General features: G+C 41.3%; 2 protein-coding genes across 4 annotated transcripts in view; one reads left to right on the top strand and one right to left on the bottom strand.

Annotated features, from left to right (window-relative positions):
* hs6st3b (heparan sulfate 6-O-sulfotransferase 3b) overlaps window positions 1-10,583 on the bottom strand; it is a 57,636-nt gene extending 47,053 nt beyond the window's left edge. The window contains exon 1 of the mRNA XM_041951339.1: window positions 10,036-10,583. Within this exon, the coding sequence (XP_041807273.1) occupies window positions 10,036-10,583 (548 nt within the window). The remainder of the gene's footprint in view (window positions 1-10,035) is intronic.
* A 2,879-nt stretch (window positions 10,584-13,462) lies between these two features.
* Window positions 13,463-23,380, top strand: part of uggt2 (UDP-glucose glycoprotein glucosyltransferase 2) — a 35,275-nt gene continuing 25,357 nt past the window's right edge. For all 3 annotated transcript variants that reach the window (XR_006007284.1, XM_041950360.1, XM_041950359.1), the window contains exons 1-17: window positions 13,463-13,587; window positions 14,580-14,662; window positions 14,779-14,909; window positions 17,201-17,313; window positions 17,520-17,697; window positions 18,645-18,741; window positions 18,825-18,897; window positions 19,064-19,164; window positions 19,464-19,563; window positions 19,989-20,049; window positions 20,355-20,446; window positions 20,621-20,771; window positions 21,787-21,906; window positions 22,300-22,385; window positions 22,511-22,646; window positions 22,930-23,061; window positions 23,169-23,333. Coding sequence is in view for 2 of the 3 variants with exons in the window: in XM_041950360.1 (XP_041806294.1) it covers window positions 13,463-13,587; window positions 14,580-14,662; window positions 14,779-14,909; window positions 17,201-17,313; window positions 17,520-17,697; window positions 18,645-18,741; window positions 18,825-18,897; window positions 19,064-19,164; window positions 19,464-19,563; window positions 19,989-20,049; window positions 20,355-20,446; window positions 20,621-20,771; window positions 21,787-21,906; window positions 22,300-22,385; window positions 22,511-22,646; window positions 22,930-23,061; window positions 23,169-23,333 (1,944 nt within the window). In the remaining variant the exon portion in view is untranslated. The remainder of the gene's footprint in view (window positions 13,588-14,579; window positions 14,663-14,778; window positions 14,910-17,200; window positions 17,314-17,519; window positions 17,698-18,644; window positions 18,742-18,824; window positions 18,898-19,063; window positions 19,165-19,463; window positions 19,564-19,988; window positions 20,050-20,354; window positions 20,447-20,620; window positions 20,772-21,786; window positions 21,907-22,299; window positions 22,386-22,510; window positions 22,647-22,929; window positions 23,062-23,168; window positions 23,334-23,380) is intronic.

Genomic DNA, 23,380 nt, shown 5'->3' with positions numbered 1-23,380 from the left:
ATGTTATTAATATAGAATATCGTTTGATAAGATTGCTTTAAATGCAATTACATACTGAACGTTAATGAAAACAAGTGTCAGTCCTTAATTATGTGCACTGCTGATTAAATATCTATAATGATTTTGCAAAATAAAATGGGACCAAGCACCTATTTATAAATGCAGGCATTTAAGAGGCAATCTGGACTGCAATCTGTTCAGTGAGATTATTGAAATCTCTCTCACAGCGAGTCTGAGTGACGCCGCAGCGTGGGGAAGAAGCAGAGGACACCAGCAGTAAAGATTTTATCGATTGATATCAATGATGAGTCTATGGATTGCCATTTACATTGCATACATACACGCCACGACTGATGTGCTATAAGCACACCTCAAAGCACCTTCACCCTGTAGTGAAGCCATTCTGCCAGTGCAGTTCTTAATTTATATGCTTTAATAGCATATTTTATATACTTCACCTCATCGCCATCCAGCACAGCCCACACAACATCGAAGCCTTATCCCACAAGAGGAGGCCGGGGTGGCACGCTTGCAAGCAGAGATTAGTCTGTGTGAAGGTGACTATACCTGTGCTTACACTTTATGTGTGCCAGGTGCGCAGTCCACCACTGAATCCAAATTAGGGAGCGGTGTGAGGCAGGCGGTCTCAGCTCGGCTCCCCACAGTATAACTTACCTGTCACCAGCTCGCCCCAGATAAGGACAGATGACCTTTCTCCAGGTTGTTATAATAAATCAACTCCAGAGGCGGTTATTCCTAGAACAGTCCTCAAGTCGGGGCTTACAGGTATCAATTGAGAAATAACAGCCCGGCACCTCTGCTGGCATTTTGTATGTCACTGTTAGACAATGCATATGCACACACACACACACACACACACACACACACCAGGTTTGCACAATTGTTGAACCTTTTTCTGTGTTTCTTTGCAGGGATTCTTGGACATAAAGCTATATACCCAAAATACAAAGTGAGCTTTGATTATAATACAAAGCACATATTCTATTGGGTTATATTGAGCATTGCATTTAAAAACTGGTGACACTTCAAGCTGAACTGGTTAAGGAGTCTAAAGCCAAATATTTTTGCAGCGCAGCATAAAAAGCTGCAGCAGCGAAAGCCAACAACCAGTGTCTCCAAAGCAATATTCATGGACTTGCTGAACAGGCAGCTCTTGATCAGCAAAGACTTAAGAATTTATGGTAAAAATCTTCAAGTTTTGCACAATCACTTTTTTTATGGACTGTTTATAGCACAGAACTAGAATGTTCTTTTCTCAATTAGAGGGAAGACAGAGCCAAAGTTAATTGCTCCTCTGGAGCATTTGAACGGCTCAGCCACCAAACAGGCCTCTTGGGAACATTAAACACAGAATCTCTGAATCACTGCACCAGCTGACTCATTCCCATCACGCTGATGACTACATTTAACTAGATCAGTGTGAGGTGCTTTGCTGCTCTTCTCTTCTTTTACAGTATGTCAGTCTGGGGGGTGGGAGGTGGGGGGTTTGGGGCGTGATCTCACACTGATCAAAAGCTGACTGGGAAGTGGGAGTTCAGGCCCATGACAGCGCGTCTGGGATCTGAGGGTTCACAATGGCACACTGTTCAGAATCAAAGCAAAGTGTTCATCATATGTGATACCATGGATCTACCTAAAACACCTTAACAACAGAATCAAATACAGGAAACTGTGAAATTGTGCCATAGAAATAAAACAAAGAAGGTGCTACATTGCAGTGGCTAATACCACATGGAGGACAAGAGTCCTTGCCAGCCATTCTACCAAAGGCCACCATTTAATCAGCCTATAAGACCTGAATCAGACAATTGGAGATTCATATTTGCCAGACCAGCAAGTATTTGACAGCAGCATCAGAGAAGCTGCAAGCCTGCTCTGGCGAGCTGCACGGCTTTCATTACCTTGAGTGGCTTTTAGGGGGAGACGGTAAGCTCCATCCATACCACATCTCCAACAGTTACGAGCCAAATGGACAATGACAAATATCCATAACACATAAACACATGCAAAGCTTTTCAGTTTTTTCCCCAAACGCTGATATTGCAAAGGCATGTAAGGGTTCAGTTATTCAATCAACATGCACTGACGATAACGTGTGAAGACACCTCAGGCCTCCCTGTTTGGTGCATCATGTATCAAGCTGCAGATTTCCGCATAGAACTGGGACACTAATCCCCTTTCCAATAGAAGACACATCACATGCCAAAAAAATAAAAATAAATAATACATGTAATCTTCCTAAAAGTGATTACAAACTTCTGAACATTTGGTACACACTCACACGAAGTACAACTCAGTACAGGTCTTTACTAAGATAAGCATTTTGTGATAAAATAAGAATTACACAGAGGACCCCAGAGATTGCAATCAATGGCAAAGATCATTGTAACTCACTCAGGTCTTAAAAAGTTTGTCACATTATCTCAATATAATGTCAAAAGTACAAAAAATAACACCACACTATATTTTAAATTTGAATCTTTACCTTAAAGTCTGTATTATTTCCTGGTTACTTCAAACCATTATTTCAAAATTTATTTAAACTTAAGATAACTCTTTTTTTTCTATTTTCTTTGGCCAGCTGTAAACACAACAATGACACCATTTTAAAAAGTTGATATTGTGAATGTATTAGCAAAGAATTGCCTATTTACACATCCAGCAGTTACGCAGCAACATCCTTCATTTGGGTTTTTGTTTCTGGACACCTGACAAATAGTGTCTCTCCTTTTAGCTCTGTTTTGGTCTCCACCATCTCTTAATCTGCTAAATGCTCCATCATGGTCATCAGCTGGTTGCTAACTGTGAACCACAATAGTATAATCAACCTTTTAGGATGGTTGCTGTTGCTTCACTGCCTCAGACTCAGTGAATTTTATTAAAATCAATCCTCTTAACCTGACGTGGTTAATTTAAGCCTCTCCTTCTTGCCCTCACCTACTGGGATATCTGTGAACTGCTGCAGAAATATTATATCACTGCTGAGAGGTGATCAGTAAATGCATACAGGGTTTGAGAGGTTATTCTAATTGGATATTAGGAATGAAAATAAGTAAAAGAAATGTAATAATTAAAATCGAAAAAGGGCTGTCAGCTTTATGATTTTGAGAAGAATTTATTTGAGCTATATGAGCTTTACTTGAAAATGTTCCCTTGGTAACTAAGACTTTCTGCGAGGAAACTGTTAAAAGTTTCTTTTGAAAAAGTAGCACTCCACATTTCCTTCTGCATAGTTTAATCTGAATCACATTTAATGACTTCCTCCACTGTTTGATTTTCTTTGTCGTGACGTGAACAAGTGCTTGACATATGCTGTTGCACTCTCCGTAGAGGTAACACTTAATTATCAGACCAACTGTATTGCCGCTCAGGCCTGCCAGCGATGACGACTTGAATTAATGACACATGAAAAGCAATCTCCGCGCCCTGGAAGTCCAAGGCCTGCAAGGGCACCCGCAGCTGCACACATAATAAACATCCCATCATCGTGACGAGCACTTTGCCTCCTACATCTAAAGATACGACCAGAACTGTAAACCTGCTCAATTTTCTTCATCTGTGTCCAGAGGGCATCCATTACCCTGTTGTGTGTGTCACTGTGTGTCATTGAGGTCCCGCGCTTTCGCTTTTTCACTAAGTAAGAGGTTTCACAGAAGAAAAGTCTCAGTCCATAAAAAGCAAAAAGAAAATGTGTCAATTCACTGGTATTACTGTATTTAATTCAAGTTTCAAATTTGCGCAATTCTCTCTAGTCTTACATAGCTTACCAATATTCCTGACGCACATCTCTAACAGACATCCACAAAAAACTCCATATCAATACATTAATACCTTTAACCTGCAATAGCAATTTTTTGGCCACATTGGGGGAGTTGAAACAACATTGTTACGGTTCTGGAGCAACATTAACATTTGTTTGGAGTCTAGTTTGGAGGGAAATATCTGACTCTTCATCTGCTAAATGCTCCACTGTGTTCACCAGCTGGTAGCTAACTGTGTCTGCCTGCCTTTTAGTGTTGAGCGGGGAGCGTACAGTGGCTTTTTAGAGCTTTTTCGCTGAAAACAGCTGCCCGCTGCGGCCGAAAATGCCACTACGAGAGCAGTGAGGACCTGAACCTAAACAGTGAAGTTGTGTGCAGCCAAACAGTGAGCTGAAACTCACTAGAAGCTCCGTAAAGCCGAGGGAAGCTCCAGATTCAGCTGGTCATTTCCACAGATAGTGGAAATTTCATGACAACCAGGCGAACTCCATCAGATGAGCATCATGTGACATGACTGGAAGCTCCAGAAGAGATGCTCTGGGTGAGACTGTTGTCCAGCTGCCCTTTCTAGGTTAAGAATGACCCTCAGCTGTATATCGATAGATCAAGAACAATAATTTAAGTTGCCCGAACTCACACTGAGAGAGCGCCCAGATGAAGGAAGAATCAGCGTTAGCAGAAAAGAAAGTACAACCGCTCTCTGCAAGCTCAAGTTCACTGGGGTCAGGTTGGCCATGGCTCCCTCCCACATGTTTTTTTTCAGGAGATGCCCGACATTGGTAGACGTCATAAAGTGAGACGTGCACGGTTCAGCGATCAGAGCTCTAAGTGGTAACGACCACGCAATAATTGCAGCCCTCCCTGCACCACTTATTATGAATAAAATATGATGCAGGGTGTTAATCAGCCAAGGATTAGGGCACATCATCAGTGTGCAGGTAAGTCATAACAGTCCATTACTACTCCTGTAGGATTGGTGTAGAAATGAAGGGAATGCAGATATGTTATCTTTATGACTGGTGGAAAAAAACACACCGTATGCAGGAGCTTTACTAGTTTTGCAGCGCCACAAAATCAGATGGTGAAATACACATGCACTACCTTTGCATGCTTGTACAGAACCGTAATTAAGCCACTTGATGAATAAAGAATGATGGAGCCAAGCAGATCATTCCCATAAGGTTTGGCTGCTCATCATGTATTGGGTACTAGTCCAACTAAGGTGGAGTAACCATTAATGGTAATACTGGCACCCTTGACAGACTGGAACAGAACCACGTCAGGCCATAACGCACACAGGATGTCATCTTCCAGATGACTGACAGCAATTAGATCCGTGATCACTGTACAGTGGCCTGTAAATCAAACGCACAGCAGCTAGGCTATAAATAAAAATGTTAAAATAAGCATCCCTCACTTAGTGATATCAGCAAGAAAACGAGGAATTCGCCAAAAAGAGCTCATCATCATCAAAAATCTAATTACAGTCGTTGCCAATTTTTGTTCCTTTTACTCTCTTTTTTTTTTTTTAAGAATACACACATCTTTAAAGACAGCTTTTCAGTCCACACAGCATAAAATGCTTATGTAGCAGTGACAGGCCATCCTCTGTCACTGCTACATAAGCACATCTCTCTCTCTCTCTCTCTCTCTCTCTCTGTGTGTGTGTGTGTGCGTGTGTTTCATCAAAGCAGAGTATCGGAGAGCGTCCATCCTGCACTCGTGTTTGGCTTTGGTCTCTTTGTACTTCTGAACCGAGCATTCATTATGCACAAGCAATGAGAAAGCTGCTAATGAAGATTTTATAATTGATTAAAAAAAACTGCGCCATCAGCATATGCATCAAATTATGAGACCACAGTTGGAAGCGCAACGATGAAGCTGCTCACACTGATCCAAAAAAAAAAAAAAAAAAAAATCCTTTTAAGACTTAAAGAAAATGTATGTTCATTTGATTGGTCTAAATACTGTTTACACCTCCAAGTGAACGCTCGTGGCCTTGATCCAAATAAAATAAGCTGGTGTACCTGCTGAATATGTAGCAAATGAATAAAGCAAGAAACAAGACTGGGGCTTGAATTCGTAACAACACATAATGGTGAGATGTGTTTGGGAGTAGAGCTGAAGGCTCAGAAGCGAGGATGATTTGCTTGTTTGCAATCACTGACTAGGAACCTGGAGGCACGCACTTTGGCACACACATGCATTCTCTGGAGGGAAATGGGAGCGGCCCGTTAGGATAGATGTGTGCTTATTACCAGAGTTTCACACATGGTTTCGGCAAATAGCCTTTGATTTGTGATTAACTGTGTTTTCCCCTTATTTATCATGTGCATTTGTTGACGTGGGTGGTGGGCTGCTGTGCGCTTGCAGGGATGAATAAAGGTTTGGTTCTACGCCTGACAGTTCAGGAGTTACAGCGGCCTTATCCACACCAAAGCCTCGTCGTTTTTCATGACCTAACTGTTCACTCACTTCCACTGAAATATGTTATGTGATAAAGAGACAGGCAGACAAACTAACATAGCCAAACACAACACCTCTTGAAGTCAAATTAAATGTAAATTTCTGCAGTGAATACAGATTTGTGAGTCGTGGAACTCTAAAAAATCAGCGTTGTGGATGTTCCACCTAAGTGATACGTTCTTTGCGACATGTCAAGATATCAGTGAAAGGGCAAGGAGACAAAGTTCAGCTCGGTTCAACGCAAATTTAAAGCCAGACCAATAAATGTCAGCAAAATACCACACGTAGAATTTCTGTAAGCCAAACAAACTCTCAATTCAGCTGACAAATCCCATCTTGTCGAGCCTCTATAGACACAAACTGTGCGAAACGCTGACGCTGCCAACAGCGGCATCATGTTATGCAACGCCAAGGGCGCGCTGTTCATTTACAGAAGAATACATCCGGCGTTTCAAAGCATGTGAACCACCTGTGAAAGCCGGGCTTTGATTTGCTATTGTAATCCAGTTTCAGGGGAGGCGTGAGTCATTACAGCTGCGAAGACGAACACGGCGTAAACGAGGAGCAGAATCAGCGGTTGCTTGTCCTCAGCTTCATCTCCTCCTGATTTTAACCTGAAAACACGCTGACGGAGGACGTCGTGTAAAAAAATCTGTGTCGCCTCATCTGAAGCGGGCTCTCTGCCTCTTGTGTGAATGGTAATGTGCATGCGTGGATGTTTTTGCATTCTGGTTGAGTGACCTCAGTTCCTTTTGATGTGTGACAAAGGCTTCCTCTGCTGTTAATGACAAGTCTGCAGAATACCTTGAACGGCTGATGTCATAATTACTAGATAAGAAGATTTGATTAGAAACTATATGACTGAAGCTGTTTCTTCGACACAGTCAATATAAAGTAAGTGTTGCTGGTATTTGCTCAAACATAAATATTCTGTGAGTATTAAACTAAAATAAAAAGGCACACATTCATACATGGCCGGCCCTGAGTCTCACTTGCTTTATTCACAGCACACAATGCATGCTGATGCTGTTGCTGATGATCAGATTTCCTCACCTCAGACCTATAACCATAACAATAAATCTGTTTTGCTGTTTTTTAATCTCAGTGACAGATGTTCTGACTGCACCAGGATGGGGACTGATGGTAAGATGTTGCAGCAGGGAAACTAATTCAACGGAAAGCAACATCAAATACTTCTCCGCCACTGACCTACAACCTTTTACTACACATGCAAAACACTTCTATGGATATGATTTACTCAGCCCTTCCTTTATGCAAATACGCTTTGAAAATTGGCCCTTTGTTTTTTGACCCAGTGTCACATTGAATATATCTGCCCGACTTAAACAGTTAGCTAATGAACATGTAACAATCAGAAATGAGCCCAGCAGCTCTCCTCAGCGCAGGCCGCTGAAATCGCCAGAGAGGAAAACAAGCTGCTCAACAAGCCACATTCATTCGGCAGTCATGACGCTCTCCACAAAGCAACTTAAGAGGACTGCACTTAGAGGTATGTTTCTCCAAAAAGCCTCTGAAGAGAGCAGGGCTGCCTGCTCCACTTCCCCCCTGACTGACAGCACACTCCAGGGGAGCCACGCCGCAGGACACGCACACTGATCCAGTCTGACACGCCTGACCTTTCCTGGACCGCACGGCTGGCTCGCCGCGCGCTGCGCCCGGCCCGGCTGAAAAGGCCACACAACGCCATGCAGGCAGTGCCAGCGCCGCCCACCTCGCACCCCCCTCCCCCCACCCCGCTCACAGCCATCTCGAGAGCAGGCAAGGTGAATGCTTGGGACTGCGGAAAGACAGCCACTCAATCTGAGAGCCTCTCAACCGCAAAACAAGGGCATGCCATCTGAATTTGGCAGTGATATATGATTGGTATTCCCCACTGCACCCTTAAGTGGAGTAAAGATTTTTGTAACAAGTGGATTATTGCGTCTTTGTTGCAAAAGACGTGTTTTACTGTGCAAGGGAGCTTTTTTTTACTTTAACTTTAAACCATTTAAGATATTTTAATTAAGGCATTGCTCATACACAAAAAAACATTATGAAGATGGAATTTGCATAATACTATTAGTCATCTCACTTAGTAAATGTGCAGTGGCTGGTTAGCAAGGGGGTCTAACAGAGTGTGTCTGCCAACAGTCTTGGTCGAGGCGGAATTCTCTCAGAATAGATGTTGCGGGAGCCCACTACAGAACAAGGGATGAGAAGGCTGTAAGTGCAGAATAGATGCTGCAGCTGTGAAATGAAGAGCTGTCGCATCCAGTGAGCACTTTCCCGAGTAAAGGAAACACTTGGCAAAGCAGAAATAAATCATGTGCTCGTGTGCCTCAGTGTAGGATTGTGTTTTTCAAAACAGAGAAGGAAATTCGGCGCAGTTCAAAAATCCAGCTTGTGTGACAAGACATTTGGTCGGCAATTTTTCTGTCTGTGGTGTACATGTGGACGTCTACTTGAGGACAGCTGGCTGACTAATAGACTTTAAATGGGCTATTTTAATTAGTGGCCTAAACTGCAATGCAATTTAAAGAGCTGGTGGCTCTAGAAACACAAGCTGCAATGAAAAACACACACATCCATTCTGCACACGCACACGCCGCTCATGCCGTGACTAGTTCATTACATTGCAGCCCATTTAGTGACTCTACTGCATCTCGATCACATCAGTACAAGCAATTGCAGCGACATCAGACAAATGTGGGAGAGGTGATGCATTTCAGCTGGTTCTGCTTTGCTTTCCCTCACAGATAACTTCTGCGCGTCTACCAAAACAAACACCTCGGGATAATTTGAACTCCGTCCTGAGATAAGATGGCATCAAATGTATCTGTGAGTCAGCAAGCCTCAAAGGGGCTGAGGTACATCACACGAGACAAAGGCCGAGGAGGCAGGGAGAGGTTTCTGTACTGGTGGGTCTGGTCAACTTCGGACAGCTTAATCGACAAAGATGGATACCCTGAATCACAAGGATGACATTTCAGCAATGAAAATCAGTCATCAGCCCTTTAACTTTGTTTTCAAACTTTTTCAATAGTTGCAATTGGGGCTTTGATCCGGTGACAATGAAATCACCGCAGGGGGTGCGAGGACTGCAGGCTCACGAACAACATCATTTCAGCTGTGAAAGGGGAGTTCTGTAAATGGTTCAGCGCTGTCGGTTAATGGCACAGATGGGGAGAATAACAGCACCCGCACAGCTGGGCGGGAACAAGTTCATTGTGAGGGGCTGACGTGAACACAAAGGACAAACACAGACGATTTATTTGTCTGAAGGTCAAGCAAAGTAAGGGAATATCTTTATAGCAGTTTGTACTCTTACATTATGCCCAGTCTCAAGCATTTAGGCGTAGACCTACACACCCACCTCTCACAAATGGGAGCTAAGTGATTGCTGAGTGCTTGGTTTCAGTCATTTCTTTGCAGAAGCTGGCAGTAAATGTCTAATCTACTGGTCCTGACTGAACTACAATATGTCACTCCAGTGGGAACACCGTAGATACCCATCCCATCTATCACCGCTCACTTTGAGGTACTATGCACATTTGCACCAGGACAGAATTAAACGTACATTTTTAATTCAGTGGTTTTGGGGCCAATGTCTTGCATGCCTGTTAGTACACTTGCACTGTGGCCCTGGTGGTTTGGGGACCACAGGGCTTGCATACCTGCTCATTCACTCAAGAAACACACACACACACACACACACACACACACACACACACACACACACACACACACACACATCAGGCATCAACATCAAGGGATCAGGCACATATACCTTTTATTCCTCTGGGCCTCCTTCTTATCCATAATGACAGGCACACAGTTCGTTAGCTCGGTCCAGTCCGCGTGCAGTCCGCAGCTCCAGCCGGTGGAGAACCGGGAGAAGAGCCAGGACTCCTCCTTGCCCGGTCGGTGGCATGTGCATTTCTTCTGGCCCGGCTTGCAGTCGCACGGCTGCTCCAAGCGAATATTCCTCACCAAGTGTCTCCCGAACGTGGTTCCTCCGGTCTTCTGGATGTGCAGAAACACGATCACGTCGTCCCCTTTGATGTTGAACTCCACGTGTCTGTCAAGGTCTCTTTCGGTGAAGTTGAATTTTGACGGTACTTTCGGAGGGCTGTCATCCTCCAGGTCTTGATCTCGGTAGAAATCGTCGCTGTCCTGGTACGGGGTGGAAAGTAGGCTTACCCCCCTGAATTTCTCCCCAGTCTTAAAGTGGCACGAATTGCTGCCAGCGGGACATATGTACTGGTACCCTATCATAACAAAAAGGACAGCTAAAATAGGAACCAAGATGAGCTTACTGGATCTATCATCCATCATATCAAGATAGGATCTTCATTCCATTACTGTGAATAATAAGTAGCACCCATCGGTTCTTAGGGGATCAATAGTCCTCCATGCCTCAGATAGACTAAAGGTGCCTATTCTTTAAGAGCCACATGTTGATCAGATAACAGCACCCGAAGACACACAGTCTGGACAGAAGGACAAGTCCACCTTTTGGTTACTAAAGCACTGCACGCCGTCTGCACTGCGCTGGAAATCTGGTCCAAAGTCAAGACTCATGGCATTCAAATTTCTGGCTGTCCAACTTCTAAAGCCGGTGTACAGCTGCATCCGCGCCGACGGCTCCCATGCTCCGGGATCAAGTTGAAAATGAGGCAGCTGATGAGAGTTTTTTTTTTTCTTCTTCTAGTTTTACCGCTTCTTTGTTTGATCCCGGTCTACATCGCAGACGGGTTCGCGTCGGTGATGGACTTATTTGTGCAGAATCGTGTGCGCGGCTCGGGCTGGAGGGGCAGGATCCTCCGGCAGCATCCTACAGCAGCATCCTCCTCGGGCTGGGGCGGTCTGACTGACTGCGCTGAAGCAGTGCTTTTGAGAGGATGCTGCTGCATCCGAGCCGACAAATACGCGTTGTGCTCTCGTCGTGGTTGGGCTGGGAGAGCTCTACATCCCATCCCGTCCATCCCATAATCTTGTTTAACACTGTGCAAAGCCAGGAACCCACACGGACACTGAGCCGAGGCAACACGGAGATTTAACCACATATAAATACCAAATCCGCTGTAACTTTTTGAAGCGCATTCATCCCAGTGTGACCTTTGATGATTAAAGAGATAGCACTATCCCTCTGCTCACAGCCTGCACACTGTGTGGGTATAGCCTAGCCCAATTTAATCTCTAATCAGCTCAAAAGACAGTGCTGTTAGGAGAACCAATTAAAAGTAGTATCTATCTATCTATCTATCTATCTATCTATCTATCTATCTATCTATCTATCTATCTATCTATCTATCTATCTATCTATCTATCTATCTATCTATCTATCTATCTATCTATCGTGTTATGTGTTCTCTCATTAGGGCTCCTTATACAAATGCTTTTTTATAAGTTCTGTGATTTTTCAATTAATTGATCAGTCATTTAATGTCATCAGTAACTAACTGCCAAAACACCCAAAGTTCCAAATGATAGGAAAGAAAGCTTTACATGAAAAAGAAAAGTGGTATCAAAATTAGGTTTAAAGTGGTCGGCCCACCCATTTACACCCATTACATTACATTACAAGGATCAGTTTACAGGTTATTTAGGTTATTAGAGGCAGGTTTTTAGAGGCAGTATACTTACTCAGCCTGTGAAAACAGTTGTGTAATGCCTCTGTAGGGAGCTCTGCAGAAATTACTTAGTTAATTTGGCTTTTAAATTTTTGGCTTTTGTAAAGCTTGCTTCACAAGCTGAGTGCACAGACTTTCAAAAAAATTGAGCTTTTACCAGGCACACTGGGTCTATCGAAAAATGTTGTTTCTGAAATTGTAGCATCCAGTGTTTATTTATTTATTTATTTGTAATCCTGATGGATTATAAATCAGGATATATCAGCCTTTTCTGCATTTAGACCAGTGTTTTTAATCTGTTTCACACAAGCACGCCGACTCTACAGAAGTTTGACACTGAAGCTCTCGACAACCCCTTAAATAATCTAGTGGTTGACTAATATATTGAGAGACAAATTGTTTCATCCATAATAATGGCAATAATGGTATGTATTATGATTACTGTTAATTCTGCATTCAGCATCTAAGGGTTAGGCTTAACATAACTCATCATTAACATAATGTAACATTGTAATTAATTCCATCAAACCACGGCTCTATTTTTACTTCTATTCTTATTTTAGTGGTATATTGTCTTTTTTTTTTTTTTTGCTTTCTCTATTTATCTGTACTTATTTCCGTCGTTGTGCTGCTGCAACAACCGAATTTTTCCTCTGGAGATCAATAAAGCGTTATCTTATCTTATTAAATATTTTATTAAGACTCGGGCAGCCTCCCGTGCAGCTGTAAAAGCCTGGCTGTACAGTTTCACACTGTCACTCAGGACTCACTTCAGCTACAGCATGCTGGTGTGTTTGGTGGGAAACCGTTTGAGCGTCAGCGTCTGTCTTTTTAGCTGTCCGCCGCTGTGCCAGAATAAATTCAAACATTAACAGCAGTTTTTTTTTACTTTACACCCACTGTCACTAATTTTGTCCATGTAAACAATGCGAAAGAATGTCTCTAAAATGCATTATTTATCATGTTGTATTTTTTAACTTTACTGTTGTTTAAGACACGAATAACGACCAGCGCTAGCCACCACAATATGCGGCAACCCCGGCAACTTGCTAGCTGCTGTTTGTTAGCTGCCCAAAATACCTACCTGAAGCCCTTTGCTTTGTATGGAAACAGTCAGCATCACTAACGGGGTGAGGGATATATTATTGGCAACACTGTAACCCGTGGTTATGCATTTCTAATGTACACGGTTACATTTTTGTTGTTAGCGGTATTTGTAGACTTTTTACACACTAGTGTACCGCTTTCATTCACAAAGCTGTTTACTTTTATGCTACAGCTAACTTCTGTCTTTTCTGCTTGACCCCTTTCGGTGGTCAATATTTTGTTAATATGTCAAGCTAACATATATAGGTCGACGTGGTTTCCTTATGTAGCTAGCATCTTCCACAGCGGTGTAACGTTATTCTGAGTTTCTTTGGGTTTTTTTGTAGACGTCTGTGTGCACCGGTGTTGTGGTTAAGATAATAACTTTGAGTAACTACGTGGCACTGACGGGCACTTCTCAAAAGGCATAAGAACTGCGCTGACTGCGTTGGTGTTTGCTCTCTGCCAGGTTCATGTTACGTCGCGCCGGAGATAATGAAGAACATTATTGTGCTGTCATTGCTGCTACTGAACGTACATCACGTCCTATCAGCACCCAAAGGCGTCACTGCCAGTCTAAAAGCGAAGTGGAGCATGACGCCTTTCCTCCTGGAGACAAGGTACTCATCATTGGTCATGTACTGTGTGTCTGGCACTCAAACAAATCTGCAAAAAACATGGTCGTACCCCAGGTTTTTAAAGTTTAAGTCATGAGTCCAAGCTCATCAAATGCACCCCCCCAAAAAATGAGCTTGCCACTGAATAAAATGTCTCTAGATTGATTTCATTATTCATCCTTTTCACATTTTACTTTTTCGTTTAATTGCTCTATTATATTTTTCATTTACCTACATGTAGGTCTAGTTGCATAGTCTAATCTAAATATCTTGATCTTAAAAAAAAAAATCTGTACTTAGCCTATGAAATAGCCACCACCATGTGTATGTTTTAAATTTTCGAGTGTAAACCCAGGCTGTTCAAACTTTCAGTTTTCCCCAAAAACTACAGATAACATGACCTGTTATTGTCCTCAATGGTAGCCACGTTGCTGGCAGTAAATACAGTTATGGTTTGAGCGTAATATTGTTTCCTGTTAGTTGCCTTGCCTCGGAACAACTGGAGAATAAAATACCCCCAAATTGTATATCCCTTGCGGAAAAAGTGTTCTTAAATTGATGATCATTAGTCAAAATGACAGGTTCCATCCTAAACGACACAACAGCCCTGTAAATAAGTGCTCTTTGACGGATGATAACTAGTATTCATACATAGTTTATTTCAATAGCTGCCAAAAGTTCTTGTTCCTTTAATGCTCTGAGTAACTTACAATTTTAAAAGAAATTTTAGTCATCAACATCTGAATTTTTTTCTGTGTGTGTCAAAATATTCTGCTTGTAATCAAAACCTGCTGCATGCCTGTAACGTCTGTGCATTGCTGTGTGATGGTTCACAGCGGATGCTATGGAACCAAGACTGGAGACAAGTTGGGCATAATTATTACCAGAAAATGTAAAATAATTATGTGGTCTGTAGCTCTAATCATTAGGAAGTCAGAAAATGGTTACTTACAGTGGTGTTGACTAATGCTGACCATACGTTCTCTCTTGTACAGCGAGTTTATTGGAGAAGATGGTAATGAGAAATTCTGGCAGTTTGTTGACACTGTGAAAGAGCTCACTGTATACAAGCATGGAGGTATGTTGTTTGTAATTGCTGTATCAAAAAGAAAAATGTTATATTTTTGCATCACAACAGGTACGCTTCTATTCTAAAATGCATCATTATACGACTAATGTTGATGTGTCTCACAGAGTCTGTGCGCTCATACTACAACTTGATCCTGAAGAAGGCTGGCCAGTTCCTCACCGATCTTCAAGTTAATCTCCTTAAATTTGCTCTTGCCCTACGGTCATACTCACCAGCTGTTCATGCATCCCAACAGGTATGGTGTGATCAAAATACTATGAGGTTAACTATTCTAAAACCTTCTCAAAAGCAGCTGGGGTGTATTACAAGAGAGCCATTGTCTGTTTATCCTAATCTTGACCGAGGATGTTTTGCATACCTTACTTACAGTTTTTGTCAAGTGCTTTGGCACGATCTTTAAATGACAGCCAATATTCTCAAACTACTGTGTGAAATACTGTACCCTACATTGATAGCTAATTTTCTCACAATAGTTCTATAAAACATAGATTTCAGCCATTCTAGAACTTTCTGTTTCCTCTGTCCCACCTTGTTTGAAGTGTGTTGCTGGCATCAAATACAGAATAAGCATATATCTCCAAAAATCAATTAAGTTGATTAGGTAAAACATTAAATGTATTGTCTTTGTGCTGTTTTAATTTGAGTATATATCCGAAAGGATTGATAAATTATCACATTCTGTTTTATTTGTTTTACATAATGTCTCAACTTTTTTGGAACTGGGGTTGTTGATGGATTGGGAGAAAAATTTGGTTCAGATATTCATGGTCCACAGAGGGTGAATATCAATGACATTAATGTTCCTCTGACTTTTTGTCTAGCCATTAGCACGTCAAAATTTCAACCTGTCCAATACTTTTTTGGTTTTTCAAGTTAACCTAAAATACCTGCAAAAACGGCGAGAGCGTTTGTTTTACTTTGTGCTTAGTACTAATGAGCAAATGTCAGCATTCTAACACTGCAAACTAAGATGGTGAGCATGGTAAACATTACCTGCTAAATCAGCATTGTAACTGTGAGCATGTTGCCACGCTAACATTAGTATTTAGCTCAAAGCACTGAAGTGCTGATATACAGCCTCACTGATCTGCAAGCATGGCTGTATACTCTTTATCAACAATGGACATTGTAAAAATATGAGTAACCATTTGGCTATCCAATGGCACTCCAATATGTGCTATTCTGGATGATATTGTTTTTCTCATCAGCAAGGGGTCTAATGATTATTAGTATAGTTTTGTTAACTTGTGCGGAACAAAAGACTAAAGCTTGAAATTGCATAGTTTGCCCCAAGAATTCATGCAAGCCAACAGACTAAAACTTGTTTGTTTTTGTCTTGGAACTTCAGATTTTAAAATAAGCGTTAAAGCATACTGGAGGATCTGTAACAGACGTGTCCCTTCTATGCTTGCTCAGAATAACACCAAATAACATAAAACTGGTAATTAAGACAAGTGTAGTAACATTTAAGTCAAGTCAAAGACTAGATAATCAAGTCTATACTCAAAACAAGTCAGACTAGATTTTAAATCTAAATATAAGATGCAGGTACAACTCATGCAATTTCATTTCTTAATCACATTTCACACACATTACAGAGGATTGTTGGTATCACAATTCCTGAATTTGAAACGGGCAGACATAAAAGAGAAGCAATATCTTGCTCATGCCAGAGGAGGAGGTGTAAATATTCATGATGGTTTGGGAAGGGAAAGGGGACTGAGAGGACCTGCAATGGATGCTCGGTGTGAGTACATTACAGCAGAGGCCAAAATATTTTTCCCACAGTCAACAAAAATGATATGTGAGGTCAGTGAGATGAGATTGACAGGAGAGTTTGAAAGGCCAGTGTGGTTGCAGAGTGGATTTACACTTTTTCTATCCACAGTGGTTCCTGATTTATGTGAATTTGTTGTATTGAGACTTTGCCTTTACTGTACAATGCAACAACAATTTTAGTTTTTGGATTCTACATTTTATATTACTATTAAAGCTTGATTGCTATGAGTATTTAAAGAGAATTTCAAAAACGTGTGCTTCTAAAATGTACTTCCTATCCTAGCCTTCTAGTCCATGCTGTTAGTTGGGTGAATACATGAAAGGTATATGCTGAGAGACCTGTGAAACAGTTTTTCTTGAAACTCAGTTTTGGATGGATACTACTCTGCCAGCTGTCAATTAAATTTGCCTTTAATACTGGGTGACTCTTTCAACCTCACTGCACTCTGTGTACACAGTTCTTTAGCCTTTCCATTGTTGTGGTGAGGAGAAAATCTCATTTTGGTGACAGCGATGCACTGGTTGATGAATTTCTCTAATTTTAAAATGTGTTGAACATTTGAGTGAGTAATGGCCTTCTGCTCATGAAATGAAGCGCTGTGCTGCACAGTGTAAATTGCTGTGGTGATTGCTGGACAATATTGAGAATAAATCAATCATGTAACTGATTTTACTATGATTAACTTTGACCCATCTTGTTGTACCCACTGTGTTATAGAACGTTTCTCTCCCTCCTGCTCTTAACAGATAGCCAGTGATGAGCCTCCGCCTGAGGCTTGTGCTGCCTTTGTCTCCATCCATGGTCAACATAGCTGCAGTGCCAAGGAAATCAAGAAGCTCCTGAAGGCAGCCGCAGGCAGGTAACACGGAACGGCACTGTCTTCCCCTCTGTGGATAAACTCAGTCCGCAGAGCAGAACTAGATGAAAAGTTTACACATTTATTTTGATATTAAAATTCCATTCTTTGATTCTTTCACTGACTGCCTTTTGCCTGTCATGAACTCAGAAATGATACTTTAATTATTTTATCTTTGAAATGTCTTTCACATTTTCAAATGTTTGCAGGCCTAAACCCTATTTATACAAGAATGATCACATATATCCAGGGGTCAATAAAACAGACTTGCCAGTTGTGACCCTCTATGCTGAGATTGGGACCAAGAAGTTCACCACTTTTCATAAGGTGCTGTCAGAGAAGGCTGATGAGGGCAAACTTATATATGTCCTGCGGCATTTTGTAGCGGTGAGTAACGATGCTCTTGCAGCCATTTTAAATTGATGTTCCGCTGATTAAATGTTTTTTAATAAATATTATTTGCTGTACTTCTCAGTGAAGGTATGTAGTAATTTAAATTGTGCTTGCATGTTTTGTTTTTCACACAGAAGTGTTCTGTTAAGTTTAAAGAATCGGGTTTGTGACACTTAAAATTTTCCTTACAGTCAACAAATCCCACAAAAACAAGAAAAACAAGTATTGCCTATGCAACCAAAGCCTAGTGTAGCATATTCCTCTGAGACCTCCACTGTTTCATCTTTACTTAGATAATGCCAAAAGTACACTGACACAAGAGTGACATATTATTCCTTTTAGTGTAATACTTACAAAAGCAGGGATCATCAAAATAATTGACCAAGCAGATTGTATTATTAAACAGTAAAGAGCTGAATTAATAGATCCCTCAAAATGTTGCCAAATGTAACTGGAAAACTAATGGACATACCGATGCCTTTGATGTAGTAAAAGGTGATTTTCTTTAAGGCGTGTTTGTTGAAGAAAAGCAAGTGTGGGTGTGAAAATCTTCTGATTGTGCCTGTGAAAGACTGAGGCAGTGCTTTGAGTCTGGGTGACATTCGTGTCAAGGTTGAATGTCAGTGAATCTGCTGCTGCATGTGGCGATCCATGTGCTTCATGTTCCCACTGGTGAAACGTATTATAGATTATAACTTTATCTGACTGTGTAGCATTGAAAAGTTCCTTCTGGTAAATGGGGAACTTGCACATCAGAGGGGGTGTTCACATAATTCTGGACATATAGGGTATATACTGTGGGTATAGGCAGGAAGCATCACCCATGGGGTGGATCTGCAGTCTTAATGATTATTATTTCAGTATTTTAAACAGTGTACATCTAAACAAAACTCTACACTGTTTTGTATTGAAGCCATTACTCTGCTTCTCACTGTTTGCAGGAGCCAAAGCCCCGAAAAATGCTTTTATCTGGATATGGTGTTGAGTTGGCTATCAAAAGCACAGAATACAAAGCTGTGGATGACACCAAAGTAACAGGTCAGTTGGTGACTTATCAAACGTTCTTTGCTGGACCCTGCTGTGTCCAAGGCAATGAAACACACAAATCTTTCTCTTTGTAGATTCAAAGACAGTTACACATGCTGAGGATGATAATAATGATGAAGTCCAAGGATTCCTTTTTGGAACATTAAAGTAAGTATCTCAACTGTAACATGTAAAAATTTCCATTATATATATATTTTTAATCTCTTGTATTTTCTGTTATTGCTGCTGGGCATTTGTGTGGTGTGATAGATAGATAAAAAACAATCTATGCATTGTGTGTGTATCTTCTTCTTTTTCTTTTACCTTGCTTAAGGAAATCTCACCCTGAAATCCAGGAGCAACTCATTGAGCTTCGCAGACATCTCTTGGAGAGTACCAATGACATGGTCCCTCTCAAAGTGTGGGAAATGCAAGGTATCGATTTTCTATTTCAGTTCTTTAAGGATTATAGAAAAAACAGTTAATCAATACAGTTTAAATGTATAATTACTGCAATGTGGAATTGTTTTAGTTTCAGAGTTGCTGTATATTATACTTTTGTGGGTGGAAATGTATTTTGTATTGTTAGTCTGACTAACAGTTAATAATTGTAACACAGCCAATGCATTAGCACATTATTCCTTTGATTACCTTGCATAGATTTAATTTGCCTAAACATAATGTGCATTTGTAGATGCATACATGTTGGTGATGTCACTGTTTGATCTCCACAGATCTTAGTTTTCAGGCAGCTGCCAGAATCATGTCTGTGCCAAAGTTTGATGCTTTGAAACTCATGCGAGACCTCAGTCAGAACTTTCCAAGCAAAGCCAGGTAAGAAAATTAATCTTATTTCCTCTTTCTGGCTGACTGGCTAACACACTTGGTACAGTTCCAAAATCGATATTTTTAGGATTCTGCCTCTGTGTTACAATGTGTGAATTCAGGCACAAAAATGCTGTTAATTAAGTGCACGTGCAATATGTGTTTTATAGTCTTATTTGTCTGAACATTATCCATAATAAATACATCTTAATACAGAGATCTTATCAGGTTTTTGCTGTTTGCTTATTTTGGCTCAGGCAGCTTATGATAACACCAAAAAGTGCTGAGTAAGAGTCGGTGTTTACAGGGAATTGACTGAAAACGTACCATCTTGCGGGCCCACAGGTTTTGGAAGATTAAAAGTGGCATTTTACTGCCGGCTGGGGATGTGGTAAAAGCTGATGGTGACTGTACATGTTTTACTGTTCCCACAGATCACTGACAAGAGTGGCCGTAAAGCAGGAAATGAGAAAAGAAATTGAGGAGAACCAAAAGGTGCGATATCATGAGCAGCATTCTCAAATAATAGTGCAGGAGGGTTTTGTTTGATTACATCCATAGCCATTACACAAGTTTTATTTTTAGAGAATGGGTTTCCACTCTGTATCTGAAATACATTCCATAACACCATCATATGAGACATTTTATTCTTGCTTTACTCCTAGTCTCTCTGCACACTTTATCTCTTCAACTTACTGCTGTAGTCTCTGTGCACATCTTTTCTTGTTGGAGCATAGAAGATAGAATCACTCATTTAGGGGTTTTGGCATTCATCTAACACTTTGAGCTTGTCCTTTCAGCATCTCAGTGAGACCATCGGTGTTCACCCAGGAGACGGGGAGCTCTTCATCAACGGACTGCACATTGATCTGGACATTCACAACCCTTTCAGGTAGCAATCCAGCAGGAGGGAGCAGTGGTCTGCCTGTGCTCTCCCCAGGAAGCCTCAGATCAATGCATTGGCTCAGTAATCCTGTTGCAACAAGATCAGTGTCTGTTTCAATGCAAAATCCCTGCCACACAGCAAATATGCTTAAACAACTAACCTGTGAATTAATATTCACAGCATTTTGGACATCCTCAGAGGAGAGGCCAGGGTCTTGGAGGGGCTTCATAATCTCGGTATAAAAGGAGAACATCAGGTCAAAATGCTGAGATTACCTGTGAACGCTGTGGATGACAGCTATGCCTTAGATATCAGACATCCAGCTATAATGGTGAGTCCTGTCCAAAAACATTATTCTCCTGGCCCAGATCAACTCTGCAGGTGGTTTGTCTTCTTTGTGTACTTGCACCAGGGTGTGAATTAATGGATCAGTCATCAGGCTATTGCAGAAGGCTTGAGCCTGCCAGAAACTTCAGTTATTAATTGGGAAGTTAGCCAAGAAAAGCTATCAAATTAAAAACTGCAAAGTTTTCATTTTGGCCCCTCTGGCCATTTTAATATCCCAGGTACTATAAAAATGCCAAAGAAATGAAGGTATTAAGCCTGTCCACATTCAGCCAAGAGGTCTGTCATTTCAGTTTGCATCTCCCCTTCTAGAGATGGAGGTTATGTGTGTTTGAGTGAAACGCACACACACACACACACACACACACACACACACACACACACACACACACACAGGAGGAGAGAGAGAGTGTAAGAGAGATAATGACAGTGTGCCAGCAAGGCAAACGTTTGCACTGTGGGGAGGCTTGTACTCTAAATTACGGAGAGAAAGAGCACGGTTAGTGCCAGATTGGCCAGCAATAATCTTTAATTTTGCAGCTATCATTCTGATCATTTGTCATAAAAAGCCATATCTAATAGCTTTCTCTGATAGTTGGTAGTATAGTTTCATAAGAAGTGTACATGTTGAATGTTGTACAAATCAGATCCAGCATATTTCTGTCCACAGAACTGATTGGCTATGTGCAACAGCTTTATTTATGCACATAGTTACCTGATTATTATTAAGTTTAATCTATACACCTTTTATAGTGTGTGATTAAATATTTAAGGTATAGAGCAGTTGACAGGGAAGAAATTGTACTTTCAAAGGTACCTAATGTAATTCTGTACAATATATTGGTGCTCTTGATGAATAGGAGGATATGCTCATTACGACCAGATATTCAGTGATACATGATGAAATGTAGAAACAATATAGAAAACACCACTCTGCTTGTACTTAGCTCATGAATATCATCATTTTCACACAAGCTGTCTTTTTGCCATGCACTTTCCAGTGGATAAATGACATAGAGAATGACCCAGTGTACCGCAGCTGGCCAACAGGTGTGCAGGAGCTCCTGAGAGCCACCTTTCCTGGAGTCATCCGGCAGATTCGACGCAATTTCTTCAACCTGGTGAGTTCCCTGAAGCATAGAAATGCTGGGGGGATAGTAGTGATGAAGGGAATGGAACTGAGAGCGGTTGTCATTGTAGTTCACTTATTTTGACTTAACTGAACTCTGTGAAACTTTTTGTGGATGCCTCTGACTCTTCTCTGCCAGACTCAGATTAAATATTTTTCGCCACATTGCGAGGTGTTACATTTCAGTCGCTACAGCCAGACAGACTCTCACAAAAGAGAATACTGAGTATGTTTTAAATACTTAACATTGCCTCTGATTATCGGAACTGTCTGGGACTGGGTGTGTCGTTGTATCTGCTAAACTTGATTTCGCCTCTGATCCAAGACACTGACTATTTGTAAATGCATTATGATTCAGATTGGATGATGATGCCTTTGTTGTTAGGTGCTGTTCCTCGATCCAGTGCGAGAAGAAAGTGTTGAGCTGGTGAAACTAGCAGAGCTCTTCTACAAGCACAAGATCCCCCTGAGGTTGGCGCTGTTATTTCTCACAAAGCTGTTTTATATGGTCCACCCCTGGAATTTATAATCTTTACCAGGTAGTGATTCTCATTTCACCTGCAAATTGAATACTTGTTTTTGCCCCCTCTCTATAGAATTGGATTTGTGTTTGTTGTCAACACCAAAGATGAGATTGATGGCTTCTCAGATGCAGGGGTCGGATTTTACAGACTGCTGAATTACATCGCAGACGAGTACGATTTATCCCAGGCTCTGATGTCCATGCTCTCAGTAAGTATGTCACATATATAAATCTCTGTTGTTTTAGCAAGCACTTCTTGCAGAATAACTAAAGCACACTGCTTGCCAGCTCGTGTCTCTTCGTGCCTCAGAAGTCAGTTGTTTTATTGTGCTTTGTGTTATCCTATGGTTTTAGACATTATTGGACTAGATGAGTCAGTGGGATTTTGCCTCTGGCATCAGCTCTTTCAAATAGAGTTGGAAATTATGGACAGTTGCAGGGATTTGAAGACACTGATGGTCAAATCTGATCTGTCTTTCCACTCTCTTGCAGTTATACAACAAAGTAGAGGTTGGGGAGACGCTGTCTATTGATACAGTCACTGCTTACCTGAAGAGAAAATTCCCCAAAGCCAATGCTGAAAGGATTCTAGGTGTAGAATCCGAGTATGATTACAAAAGACAGGTGAGGAAATGAAATAACTCTCCCTTGTTTTCTTTGTTAATTGTAAGTAAGAATAATTACTTAATTATGAGCATCCAAAGGTTCAGTGCATATTTTGTGTACTGCAGGATGGTGCACTGTTTTACAAAAAGAGTGGCCTGGGGGCCCTACCTCTGGCTTTATTTAATGGAGTCCCTCTGAGCCCTGATGAGATGGACCCAGACGAGCTGGAAACCATCATCCTGCAGCGCATAATGGACACCACCACCACCTTCCAGAGAGCTGTTTTTATGGTATGACATGTCTGTACAGAAAGACTCACTCTTCATTTCACAATATT

Source organism: Chelmon rostratus, chromosome 13 (assembly GCF_017976325.1).
Source record: "Chelmon rostratus isolate fCheRos1 chromosome 13, fCheRos1.pri, whole genome shotgun sequence".
Lineage (NCBI taxonomy): Eukaryota > Metazoa > Chordata > Actinopteri > Chaetodontiformes > Chaetodontidae > Chelmon > Chelmon rostratus.
Note: the sequence above shows the minus strand (reverse complement) of the source record. Positions and strands in the feature narration are given on the sequence as shown.